At 36.4% G+C, this 14583-nt stretch overlaps 1 protein-coding gene across 1 annotated transcript; it reads left to right on the forward strand.

Annotated features, from left to right (window-relative positions):
* Positions 1-98: 98 nt before the first annotated feature.
* Positions 99-9083, forward strand: LOC149814788 (thermosome subunit gamma). Its single transcript, XM_089989296.1, has 5 exons — positions 99-521; positions 653-686; positions 7124-7394; positions 7993-8279; positions 8520-9083. Exons 1-5 carry the CDS (start codon positions 182-184, stop codon positions 8947-8949), a joined length of 1362 nt encoding a protein of 453 aa, XP_089845422.1. The 5' UTR covers positions 99-181; the 3' UTR covers positions 8950-9083.
* The last annotated feature ends 5500 nt before the right edge of the window (positions 9084-14583 follow it).

The raw sequence follows: 14583 nt of genomic DNA on the forward strand, positions 1-14583 counted from the left end.
TGCATGTAGATCGCGGTGAAATTTTAGAAAAAAATTATGAAAATCTTGGTCCTTACCGAATACTTATATTACTGCTTTACATTAGTTAGAAAGAGTCATTTTGTGGTCAGCAGCTGCAGCTCCTCTTTCCTTCTGCCCGCTGATCATCAAGAAGAGGTGGAGGAGGAGGAGGAGGGGAGAAATGGTGTGCGGGTCTCTCGCCATCTTATCATCTTCATCTCTTCCTTGCAGGAACGAGCTTCTTGCCGTTCGCCCCAGTTCCAATTCCCTCTCTCGGTCGAAGCCTTGCGTCCATAAGCCTCCCTCTCGTTCTTCTCTCCCCAAGCCTCTTAGCATCCACTCGGTCCTGAAGAAACAGCAGCACGATGAGCCAGGTATGGAGAAGTTCATGGGGAACAATTCGATCGCAGATTTCATGAGATTCAGGAGAAGGGATGACGGTGATGGGGAGTTGCAGACTGCCGTCGTCAGTTACCGGAAGAAGTTCCCCTGGTCCCTGCTCGATCCTTTCCTTCAGGCACGTACACTAATCGTGCCCCACCCTCCTCCCAATTCCTTTTCATTTGTCATGGAGTTGTCTTCTTTTTCCTTTCATTTTGTTATTTGGGTTGTTGAAGCTGCAGATTTTGATTTTTATGTCGTTTGCAGGTAGATTTGGTGTCTACCATTCACATTGCAGATAAGGAGTATGCTTTCTTTTCCTTTTCTTCTTTCGACCTTCCGTCTCACTTTTTACAAGAGCATCTTCTCAGTTTATATCTCCAGCTCTTTTTTTTTTCTCTCCTTCCGTTTCCTTTTCCAAATGTTTAAACGGCTATATCGTCTAGTTAAGTTCCTTTTATTCATCAAGCTTGTTCGTTTTTCCCTCTCTGGAAGTTTTTCTTCTTTTCTTTTCCTTTCCTTCTTGGATGACGGAAAATTATTGCGAGAAGGCTATAATTTAATAGTCATCGAAACTTCTTTCTGTTTCTGCTTCTTCTCTTTTGTGTCGACTGCTTGATTAATTTCTGTTATTTTTTTAGAGGAACCGCTGGAGACTTTGCTCCAAAATTTATTAATAAGAGCCTGATAGATTGAATTGCATGGATTTGAATTCAATAATTAACGGGCATCATGTCCGGTCAACTTGAAGTACCAGATTAGTAGCAAGGACGCCAAGTGATTATCTCAAATACAACTCGTGAATGGTTCCTTCTATATTATAATTGGAATTCTTAGACGTATTCACAGAAGCAGAAAGAGTTAAATAAGTAAAAGAACCACCCAAATACGTTTTGAACAACTCATGTGTCCCAAACCAAGAATAAAAAATGTACTGATATTCCCGAAAAGTTTTGTAGATAAATTTCTTAATGGTGTGTTGCCCAACTTTCAAAACAGCAGTATATTTTCCCCCTAATTTGCAAATGCTGCAGGATTTCCACTTTTGGGTATGCATGCAAGAAGTCTCTTCTGTTCACTCAATTGGTGATGGTGCAGCAGATAGTTAGATGAAGGCTGTTTCTGTGATTTCTGGTGAACAAGCAAGATGCGGCAATTTTGTTGCTAATTTGGGTTTTTCTTCCTGAATGATTATGAGTGGAACACAAATATCTTATTCTAAGAAGTAGGGACTAAATGGTTCAGATTCAGATTGGATGTGGCCAATACCAGATCTGATTAATCGGATGTTGGCTAAATGGATTCAAATTCAGTTTCAGATTTGGATGGTGAAAATCTCATGCCATATCTGGATTTTGGCATGTAATCGAACTCAGATATCCATCAAATCCGAATATTTGTCAGATTTTATAGCAAAAAATCAAAACGATGTCTGCATCCGATTATAATTGGATATCATTTTGGCTTACCAAATCCGACTAAATGGAGTCGAATTGATAAAATCCGATCCATTGACATCCCTACTAAGAAGAAATTGCTGCCATTTATGGTCATCATGCAGTTGATACTGTATCCAGTCTCAAGGACTCAAAAATTCAGGTAGTGGACAATGCTTAGGAATTGCATCCAACATCTAGCCTTTAGTTTGTGGATTTTTATGGCCTTTTTGGAGGATGAAACCTTCTAATCATTTTGCCAAGTCTCTATATGTAATCCTCTATTTATTGTTTTCCATGTTTGACAGACAAAGAAGATTACCTATGGTGGACTAGAGCTTCTCTTCTTGATTTTGTATGTTTTGGATCTTGTCCCCTGTCTTGCAAATGGTCTTTATTCTCTTTATAACTAGATCCTTGGTTTGGATGTGCTATGAAATGCTGATAGGATCTAGAGGCTTAGATAAAGGGTTTTGATAAGAAATTTGGTGGAAACGGTGGGAAGAAGGGAGTTGGCTAGCTAGGAGTGGTTAAGTGAGATTGAGTAGAGGCTAATAAAATTTATTCTCTTAATCTCTAGTGGTGGAAGACTAGGGATCAACAGCCCAGTTTTTCCCAATTAGAAGTGAGGATCCTCCCAAAGCTAATCTTGAGAGAGAAAGAGCTCAATTTGATTATGATTCGAAATATATGAGCCATACAAGAGCCACCACGTTTGTCACATGGATACTCCACGTGGGTAGTCGTATCCGTGTCGACACGGTAGGACACGGGTACGGGTACCACACGGCGTGCGGGTATGCTGTGGGTTGGGCCTAGGTAAGTGTTGGGTTGGGTCCAACCCCGACCCGGCCCAATTGTTTTTTGGGGCGATCACTCTGCTGTGCCTCCCTGACGACCACTCTAGTGGACCCTCCCCCCCCCCCCCCCCCCCCCAAAAAAAAAAAAAAAAAAACATTGTGTTTTGTCCTCTCTCTCTCGTCCCCCCTGGTTTACCCCCCTCTCTCACTCTCTCGTTTCCTCCCACCCCCCTAGTTTACCCCCTCTCTCTCATTTTTTTTTTGTTGTTGACCTAGGTGCGTGTATGAGAGAGGCACCTACCTCCTTTATTCTTTGTCTTCTTCATGTACAAAAAGAGAGAGGTGGGAACAGGTGTTATAAAGTACCCCTTACCTTCTATAATAAAAGGAAAACACCCTCTTATTAAAAAAAATCATTTTACCTCTTCTTTCTCTTTTACATTTAAAATACACACACATGTGTGTATATATATAGTCGTATCCCCGTACCCACATTTTTTTGAACTTTTCATGTCGTACCCTCCGTACTTGTATCCATGTGACATAGTCCACCACCTATTTAAAGAGTGGTGTGGCTAAGTGTTAAAAATGTAAATGTATATACAACGTATATGTACATATACGTATTTATGTGTGTGTGTGTGTGTATATATATATATATGTGTTAGGTTAGTCTCTTTTTACTTTTTCAATTTCTTTTAGCTATAGCGACATTAGAGAGAGAGCCCAACGGCTCTATTGGAGTCGTTGGGACCTCTCCCAACATCTTTCTTAGAGACCTTTATGTGTGTATAAATAAGGGTGAAACCCTCTCTCAAATGTAAGCTTCTTGCATGGTCTTGATCAATAAAATATTATTTTTATTCCTTGTGTTTATCCCTTTAGTGGGTGTTTGTGTGTAAGCCCATTTTGTGGTTTGTGAATGTTCTTTTGGTGTTTTGGTAGAAGTCTTTGAGCGTCCACCTTGTTGTTTTGGTGAATATATTTTGGAGGACCTTGTTTCCTTACATGGTATCAGAGCTTGGAAATCAAGTTAATTATCAGTGCATTGGGAAATGTGCCACTCAAGATTTTGAAGAAGTAAAGCCTCTCTTGCAAAATTTATTCAAGTGCTCGTGTGTTCGTGTTCTTCATTGGAGGTGCTCTCTTGGTGGTGATCGTGATACATTTGATTATTTCCTCTCTTTCATCCTCCTCTCCATCTTCTATTCTTTCTCTTGGCCCTTGTAAACATGAATGACAATGATAATGTCACTCTAAAACCCATCAAACTCAATGAAACAAACTTTGTAACATGGGCTTCAATTATGAAGCCCTTCATATGGGGGAAAGGGTTATGGGGATTAGTGGATGGGTCAGATTTAAAACCCAAATTAATTCTTGCTAAGATAAAAGGAGAAAATGAAGTACCTCTTACGGAGGCAAAAAAGACCAATGTTATGGCCACGTACGAGAAACAATGAAAAGAATAGAGAATGAGGCATGCCAAGATTATGTATTGGCTCATTAGTAGTGTTGATATTAAGAAGTGTTTGAGTCTAGCTAAGTTTGAACATGCAAAAAAAAATATAGGACTATCTCAAGAGAATGTATTCTCTTAAAGATATTGCCCACATTTGCAACTTACAATACAAAGTACACACTATGACTCAAAGAGGAAAAAGTATTATAAAATACTTTAATGAGTTGTCCGACCTTTAAAATGAGTTGGCTTTTCTTGAGCCACAATGGCATTATCCCGAAGACATAGAGCTCCATCAAAGACAAATTGATGCAGAGTATTTCTATCAATTCATCAGTGGTCTAAGACCGGAGTTTGAGTTTATTAAATCAACTTTTCTTCATAGAGGGAAAGTTTCCTCTATTGAAGATACTATTGAAGGGCTAAGTAGGAAGAAAAATAAACTAAAAATAGGACATCTAAAGAAGATGATTCGGTCCTAGCCGTGTTTAGGCCGGGAAACCATGTCCATGCTTAAAAACCACCACATTATGGGAGACCAAACAATGATAACTATGGAAAATAAGGCAATGAGTTTGAGAAGAAAAAAATTATTTGTTATTATTGTCGTGAACCGAGAAATGTTAAGGCATTTTGTCATAAATTAAAGAGGCCCTATGAGAAGAAAGTAGCATCAGTTGCACAAGAGTCAAGTGAACTCAAAGCTACATAAGAATCAAACATTAAGAGCATGTCTTTCACTCAACTTGTAGAAGCTCTCCAACCTCTACTCAAAGGAGCTTCATTAACCGGAGTCACGGTCTCTTTTGTTGGCATCTCTGATCTTGGTAAGACTCTTTAGCTTGTTGACTCGAGTGCATCATTTCATATGATACCAAATGGTGATATCTTATCCGAATGTCGTAACTCAAGCGGTTCAAAATTGATGGGACATCCCTTGAGATAAAGAGAATATGAAATTTCAAAAATATTTTAAAAGATTTTTCTATTCAAAAAATTAGATATATTCCCAAGTTAAACCTAAATCTTTTGTTTGTCTTTCAATTATCTGACCATGAGTATAATGTTTTCTTCTCTTCTATTGGTTGTCGAGTTCATGATCGCCAGTTAGGGAAGCTGATTGGAGAAGGCCATATGGAAGGAGGTTTATACTACATGATTTTTTTAAAATACCCAAAAATACCTTTTGTTATAATGTTCATAATCTGGAATTGGATTTATAACATAGAAGACTTGGCCATCCTAATGTATCCAAAATTCAACACTTTCCAAATATGAACAAATTTTGTAATCTTGAAAATTTTACATGTGAAGATTGTATTCTTGGCAAGATAAAAAGATTACCATTACAAGAAAGAACTTTTGTCTTTATACGACCGCTTGAGTTGGTGCATTCGGATGTTTGTGGCCCAACACCTAAGGGTGAGTTTGTATATTATGTAATCTTTGTTGATGATTTTACTAGATACACGCGGATTTATTTTCTCAAACATAAATCAGAAGTTTTTTTTTATATTTTTAAATATTTGATAATTTGGTCAAAAATAAATTTCAAAAGGATGTCTTTATCTTTCGTACTTATTCATGGGAAGAATTTTTATCAAAAGATTTTAAAGATTACTTAGAATCAAATGGTATTACACATAAAAAATATTGTTATTGCAGTCCACAACAAAATGGCTTAGCCGAAAGAAAACATAGGCACATTATAGAAACCACAAGAACTTTGCTTATCTCAAATCAAGTACTTAAAGAATTTTTGGCCGAAGCCACTTTCACATTAAAATCAACTTTTTTTTTTGTTTTTTCTTTTATTTTTTTTTTCTTTTTATGGTGAATTAATGTTGAATGAGGGGTCTAACTGCTCTGATACCAAATTGATATGATCTAGATGCTTAGTTAAAGGATATGATAAGAAATTTGGTGGAAATGGTGGGAAGAAGGGAGTTGTCTAGCTAGGAGTGATAAAGTGAGATGGAGTGGAGGCTAACAGAGTTTATTCTCCAAATTCCTAGTAGTGGAGGACTAGGGATCAAGAGCCCAATTTTCCCCAATTAGAGGTGAGGATCCTCCCAAAGCTAATATCGAGAGTGAAAGTGTTCAATTTGATTATGATACCAAAGATATGAGCCATACAAGAGCCAGCACCTATTTATAGAGGTGTAGCTACGGACATGGGATTTGGATCTTAAGTCTCCTAATGGATTCAATCCACAAATGTCAAACCCAAAGTAACCCATTACAAGTAAGCATGACCCAACCCCATTACAAGCAAGGATCCAAACTACAAGGATCTAAACTAATACAAGCCAAATTACAAGACTTTGACCCAAAATACATTTGATGCCTTAAACCAAGTACAAGAGAAGATCCATGGACTCAGAGTAGGTAGGTGTGCATGTATCAAATGCACAATGCTGCTTGTCTAAGAAGATCTGTGGCTCATAGTACAACTTTTATCAATGTTTTTCTAATTAAATATTCAGCTATTAACACCTTTCAGACTGAAAGTTGTCATTGCTCGCATGATGGTAAACAGAAACACTGTATGATGGCATGACACAAAACCAAGCAGTCGAAAGTGTTCTTAGTTTCAGTGTCACTATTCTAAATAACATAAAAATAGCAGCCCAATGTTTGGCGTTTCTTGCATGTGACTTGCACTTGGTGCTATTTCTGCACTCAGCTATCATACTGCTGTGCAGATGCTTAATTTGGCATCCTTCTACGTCTGCTTCAGTGACTATTGGGTCTTAGTCTAAAATAATATGGTGAGAAGGAAAGGCATTCAGCAGAAGCAGTTTGTCAGCAAGAGATTTCTTGTCTGCAAGTGTAAATTGCCAACTTTGTAACTATCAATATGTTCAGAGTTCAGAATTGTCTTTTTGGTGAGATATGTATCATGCAACTGTATTCTTTGCTGTGAATCTTGATATAATGTTATTGAGGTGAATCTTTGTATTCCTTCCTCCTTTGTGTGTCTCATCTTATTGCTGTACCATGTAGCTACTAGCAAAAGCGTTGATTAATAAGATAAATTTCAGGTACTTTATGACCCTTCAAAAGGAACTCGAATCATATGACTGTATTCTTTATGAGATGGTAGCAAGCAGGGAGAGTTTAGAGAACAGGAAAAAACAGGTTACTACCAAAAGGCTCAAAGGTGCACGCTCTAAAGGTTTCAATATTCTTGGTTTTATTCAGCGGCAGATGGCTCGAGTGCTCGCTTTGGACTTCCAATTAGACTGCCTTGATTACCAGACTGTTGACTGGTACCATGCAGATTTAGATTATGAAACTTTCAAGTTGCTCCAGGTACTTGTTTTACCTCTAAATGAAAGTGTGTATTGTTATTTCCTTATAATGTTACTCAAGTGTTTCAACTACTATTGTTTTTTTGACTGATTAAGATTGTTGTATCCTATAAGCACATTTTTTTCTTGATGATTGGGATGAAACAAAATTCAGGTGGGATTATCATGTATCAGGTGGTAAATTAGCAATTGTTCTTTTGTTAGATGAGTCATTCCTTTTTTTTTCATACAAAGAACTGGAACTTATTGATACTTTGATGTGAAGGAAGATGGAGAAAATTGTAATCAGATGTGATCAGATTATGGTAGAATAAATGTTAAAATATATTGCATTATGTTTTAAATGATGGAACTCTGTGCATATAAATGCGGAGGATCTAGTATTCTCATTTTTTGGTTGTGACTGCACTGGAAGAGTACCATGGTAGCTTGAAAAAGTTTTCTTTTTTTTGTTGGCACAAAATATTGTGTTGTGGCTCCTCTCTAAGTGGTTGTCTGTGTTGCTTCTTGCAATATGTGATCCAAAAAACTGGGGACTCCCTTAGTTTCTCTATAGCTGTTGTAATTGGTGAATGCATGTTACCCTTTTTTTCTTCCAGCTGGAAAGAGGTGAGAGCTTTTTCACATTTGCAAGGGACATGACTCTTCGATCAACAAAAGCAATGTTGCATCCTTCTTCCATCCCTGAAGAACTTGGACCCTGGAGATCCAAGCTTCTTTGGGCCTCTCGAGTGCTACCCATGCCATTGGTCGGCCTTTTTATCATTGGAAGTGTCTGTTCCAAGTATGAGATCCCATCATCTGAATACTCGGAACTGAAAGCACTGTCTCGGCTTGATTTTGGTTCTGCGCTGAAGATTTTCTTAGCAAAGCGCCTAACCACGGAGTAAGCACTCAAAACTTCTGTGTGTGTGTGTGCGCGCCTACGGGTGTTTGTGTGCATATAAATATATTGTGTTCCTTACTGTGTTCGCTTGCATGAGAAGCTTGATTTGTTATTGGGATTTGGATGTGCTGCTCAGCTCCTTGTCAAAGCCAACACAGCTGACATATTGCTGATCATTAATATGTTGAGTGTTGCGAGATATTTCTCTTTTGGAAAGTGATCTTGTGCAAGCTTGTGAAGGTTCACGCAGGTAACTGCATCTGTAGAAGAGAAATCTGTCATTATTGGCGAAAGAAACCGAGTGGCTTTGGAAGCACTGCAGAGGGCACTTGATGAAGGTCATAAAAGAGTAGCCATTCTGTATGGCGGAGGCCACATGCCAGACATGGGCAGGCGATTACGTGAAAATTTTAACTTGGTTCCTTCCAACGTATCATGGATAACTGCTTGGTCTATCAATGACGAGCATAATGGTAAGATCAGGCAGTCATTCCCATTTCTGCAAGAACTGGCTGAATTATCTGGCTGGCCATTGAACAGGTACCAGACCTTGGCATTGTTAATTTTCTCTTCTGTCCTTGCACTTGACCTATGGTTCTGGGAGCTCTTTTTTGGATCGATGGTGGACTGGACTACACAGGCTGCATCTGAAATTACCCAGATCATTTGAGTATTCACAGATTGTTGTATCATAAAAACTTGTACATGAATTTACCAAATTTATGTAATTTGCTTCATAAATTCTTCAAGTAGAACATAACATATGCTAACAAATTACTCTATTCTATGCGCACGTTAATGTTACCTGCTGTGATTTGTCTTCGACTCTTTGTCCTGTGTTTCTATTTGTGAAGGAAGCAACATTCATATGAAAAATACGTTATTTTTCTTTTTATGTGTCATCTTTTGTTTATTTTTCTCTCCCCCTTCTCTCACCCCCCATTCAGGCTGCCAGGAAGGGAAAGGAAAATGGAAAATGTCTCAGAGAATCTCTCTCTCTCTCTCTCTCTCTCTCTATATATATATATATATATATATATATATATATATATATATATAGTCACAGATATAGGTGATATTTTCAAAATATTGCGATATTGGAGCTGTAAATTCAGCAGGTAAAATATCGCGATATTTTAAAAAATATCTCAAATTTGATAATATTGCAATACTATCACGAGAATATTGTGATATTATCAATTAGTTTTACTGTTTTAATTTATTTTTTACATTTTAAATATGTTTTTCTTCTTTCTTTTACAATTTTTATCTATTTCTTTTATTATTTGTGTATTTTTGTCTAAACATGATACTTTCTTGCTTTTGTTATTTTTTATATTTTTTAAGCCCCAGGATTTTCCCCAGATTTATCACCAAACATATAATATCACAAGAAATAGCCTCACCAAGATATAGTCGATACCGATACTTGTGACTATATATATATATGTGTGTCTGTGTGTAGAAAATATTGGCTACACTTGTGAATTTCTAACACCCTAGCCAAAAGTCATAGGTCTCGTCATGTTGACCAAATCTGATCCCATCAATGTGTTTGGCATGGCTAAAATAGTAGGAATCAACCTTTGGGTTGCATTTTTTTAACATAAAAATACAATTTGTTGACAGGTGAATTGTGGGTCGTCGCATTTTTCCAATCTACATGTAAAAAAAACATGTTTCTATCAAACCAAACATGTAGATCACATATGGCGGGTTAGATGTGAAAAAAAAGCCCACTAGTGTAGCCAATGTTTTTCCCTCCTTACCAACCACATATATATATATATATATACTCTCTCTCTCTCTCTCTCTCTCTCTCTCTCTCTCTCTCTCTTCATGCAAGCAAGTGCAAGTGTACATGGGCTTACTTTTATTTTTATTAAAATGATAGTTGTAATCAATAGTACATTTAAATGCAACATAGGGCCTTAGGGTGTTTAGGTGAAATATATTCAAGAAATATAGTAAAAACGATGCAGTTATATTATATTATACTAGAAAAGTGACCCATCCTTATGGACGGGTCAGAAATTTCAAGTACAAATTTCTGCATTAAGAAAACAAATTGTTAGTAAAGAGAATAAGCAAAGGGCTGGACATTTGCCTAATCTTCATAGAGAAAATTTAGTAACTGGCCATGGTTTCAGTAATTTGATACAATCAGAGACACGGGAGCAAGAGCAGCTCTGTAGTTGCCAAAAATACACTGCAACTACTGTTGTACGAAACGAAACTACAACTCATTCTATATAGGAAAAAAGGAAAATGAAAAGAAAAAAATTTGCATAGACCATCTGAGAGGAAAGCATCCCAATTCCGTCTATATCCAGAGGAGGGAGGTTCTGCAGCGGCAAGCTCTCGATTTTGCTCTATGAGGATGTTGGTGCATCCTCTTCCACCTTTGCATATGAAGTCTGAGGCTACCGTCCGGTCTAACCCATGGAATCATCGCTAGAATCAGAGGATGATGAGCACTCAATCTTTACAGCCACCGCGGTCAATTTTTAAATGCAATCATGATGAACTAACATGGTTCTCTTTCCACTCAAAAAATCATGAAAAACACGAGGAAAGATAATTTCCCACCAGTTCAGGAAAATTACTAAAATGTTATGACTACTACAGAAAATATAGGAGAAACCCTCACTGATTGTCTATTCTCATAGGAGAATAACTGTCTAACTACAACTCTAGCAACCTTCCTGGGTTAGCAGAGAAATGATACTCTGCATATTCCCTGAGACTGCCCAATCACAAGTGTAACAACCTCAACTTATCTCATTGAAAAGTGATTTTTTTTTTAAACAATTGAGAAAATTAAACCCCAAGGATTCAGGGACTCACAGACTTAATAACTATCAAATCACAAATGATTTTACATTGAACTAACCACTGAATAATCAACTTTATTAATCAATAAATGAATGTCTTAGAATATGAATAAAATAAATAATGTAACACACAACCACACAGTTAAGAATAACATAAACAAGTCATGCAATCTCGCAGGCTTCACGTGGCAGTCACTCTCATCACTGAGCTCCAGGTCCTGAAAAAAATATTTGAACACCGGGTAAGAACCAGAGATTCTTTGTACAAATTCTGCTAAAAATTCAAACATAAAAAAAACATAAATCAAATCCATACATAAACTCAGAGGAATATAACATCAACATATTATAACCAATTTATCATTCAAGCAATTGAAACAAATATCATGCAACAATAATTTTTATACAAGATAAAATAAGTATGAATGCATGAACTAATGTAAAACAGTAGAGATGCATGATTTCAATGTACATATATGAATAATTTATTAAGTTATTATCAGTCTCTATTAAATACACACAATTTTAGTTTCATTTTTCATTAAACTCACGGATACTCAAAACAGGCATAACAATTCTCGAAGTCCAAGATAAGTTTCATGTTGTAATTTAACACATAATTTATATTCTATTACTGGGTTTCACACTTGTTTCTTGATCGATGTCAGGAATCAGCATCATCCACCGGAATATTAGAAATCAACATTTAATGTCGAGACATCAGAGAAATGAGCATCCACTGATGCCACTTTCTTGGTATACCAATAATAACATATGTGTCTACAACACCACCCCCAGAAAAAGTGACTGAAAACTTCTTAAAACCGTGGTCGAGAGGTGAACCACCACATCGGGTTCAGAGGCACAAAGACATATAGAGTTTTTGTATCCTTATAGTTTTTTCAAAACCTCCATCCAGGATTCCCACACTATGGAAGGGACATTCAAAAAGAAAATTAATTACATTATTTATCTTTTTTATCTTTTTAACAAAAATCAAGTTCTTTACACAATAACCATTTTACAAATCAATATGCAAAACCCAATACGAGACCTAACCCACTACAATTTAACAGTGCAATTAAATTAGAAAGTTAATAATTTCAGAATAAATTTTGCAATGCATAAAAATAAATCTTGAAGCAACACATGCTCTTGGTTCACATGGCCTACAGTGGTTGACATCTGACCACCAATGCATCTTATGCAAAATCTTTAGTGAACATACACACAACTGTTCAAAACATGTCCACAATGCACATTCAATCACACACAACAAGAATGTACATATAAAATAATTTGCATATGCATATGAACAAATGCTTGCAAGATACATTTTTCATGATTCATCTTATGCATAAGCTCTTAAATATGCACATGATTGTATTCATGCATACAATATTTTTTATATTTTTTTATGTATACGATATAAGCATTGCAACATGATAATTCAATGAATAATATATGCAACAAGTACTCTACAATACGTGGATAAGATCTAAACATAACTACATGGTTCAAGAAGCATATCATACCAACCGGGTCATACCTATGCCACAACACATGCACAAGACAACATATTGTCCATGGGCATCAGTATGTTGTTGGCAGCATGTTTCTACTGCAGCCACATGTTGTGGACAATGAGCACTATTCTGCCCTCCAACAACCCACCGAAATCATAAATAAAACACATTTAACAACTCATTTGACAACATTGAGAACAAATAAAAAATCAACCTAATCATGACAGCATACAAAGAGTATTTTAACAGAGTACTAACATAAGTCGACAATCATGATTTCAAAGGTGGTTCGATGCCAACCCATCTGACAGCATCCAACCAACATAATGGCAGCTATATCATAGCTGAAAACAAACATAACCAACCTAATAAAATCCACACATAGATCGGTTTATGTAAAATCAAGAAATAAACAACAATTTAATGGAAATCAATACTATCAGGTATAACCATTCTTTTTGTCTATTTTTTTCCTACATAACAGCCAACTGATTTCTTGTATAGAAATTTTGGACAGGCCTTACATAGGTAAGCGTAATGGCCAAGTCAAATTTTAATTTTGCGAACTCGGTTGTTGGAGACTAATACATATAGACAGTCAAACTGCGTAAACCAAATAACCTGGACAGATATGGACACAACATGAGCATCGACAGATCTGTTTAGATCTATATATGCATATAACAGATCTGAACCTACACTGCCTATATACACACGGCTGCAGATCCATCCTTTATTGCATCACCAGTACAACAACATGTTGTTGGGTGGCAACATGTTATCAGCAGCATGTTGTTGTTGCAAAAACTCACAACAACAAAATGTGGACAACAAGTTAGTGATGCATAACAAAATATGCAGCACGATGTTGCCCAAAAACAGAATTTACAGTGGTTCATAAGTCAAAATTAAAACCAATTTTGATCAACCTAACTGCATCCAAATACAATTTTGATATAAAAACAACTATGACAACCTTTAAATAGCTTTAATATAACATTGATGGTGCTGAAAAAAATAAAATAATTTGTTATACATGTTAACAGAAAATCGACTCTAAATAGTCTTGTACAACCAACAGATTTTCAGCATATACAGAAATGTCTAACAGTCGATTTTACAAACCGTGCCATAATAACAGCTATGAGAAAAAAAATATGCTGGGATCGTGCAATAGGTATGGTTTGGATCAGATCTGATCCAAAACCAGACCTCGATGGGTCATCCAACCGCACAGTCAGTCCCCGCATATATATATATATGTGTTGGGCCCTACAGCAGGCCTGGTTTAGGGTTAGATCTGATCCCAAACCAGAACCGTGATGAATGCAGCAAACAAATCCTAAAATATATATAAATACAACTATATACATATATATTCATGCTAGGTGCGTGAATAAAAACAAAGTCTCATGAAATTTAAATTTGAACATATGTATATTCATCATGCTGAAACAGAAAATAAAATCAACACCGCTGAATATATACATAATATATATTCATATGCATAAATAAGGAAAATTGTTACTATATATATATGTCCTTTATGAAACATATTTTCCTTTTCTTAAGAAATATTTATGCATATTTCTTTCTCGTTCAAACCTAGAGAGGAACCCGTACCTTGGATCAAAAATGAAAAAAGACCAAAAAAGTATTCGTCGAACGATTGAAACGGAAGATGATCCTCCTCTCCTTCTTTATCTTATTCTTCTTCTTCCTTCTCTTTTTCTTTTCCTTTGTCTCTTTTTTCTTTTCTTTTCTCTCTCTCTCTCCCATGAGTTTTCCTTCTTTTCTCTCTCCCTCTCGCTCTAGAATATTGATTCTAGAGAGAGAGCAAAAACCTATCCCTTTTACATGTTCTTCTAGATTTTTATCTCTCTTTGTTTTTTTTTATTTCATTTATGGGCTCCTCCAGAGGGTGACGCCCCTCTAGAGTCTCAA

The sequence above is a fragment of the Nuphar pumila genome, chromosome 15, assembly GCF_984573655.1.
Source record: "Nuphar pumila chromosome 15, dmNupPumi1.hap1.1, whole genome shotgun sequence".
In the NCBI taxonomy this organism is placed as follows: domain Eukaryota; kingdom Viridiplantae; phylum Streptophyta; class Magnoliopsida; order Nymphaeales; family Nymphaeaceae; genus Nuphar; species Nuphar pumila.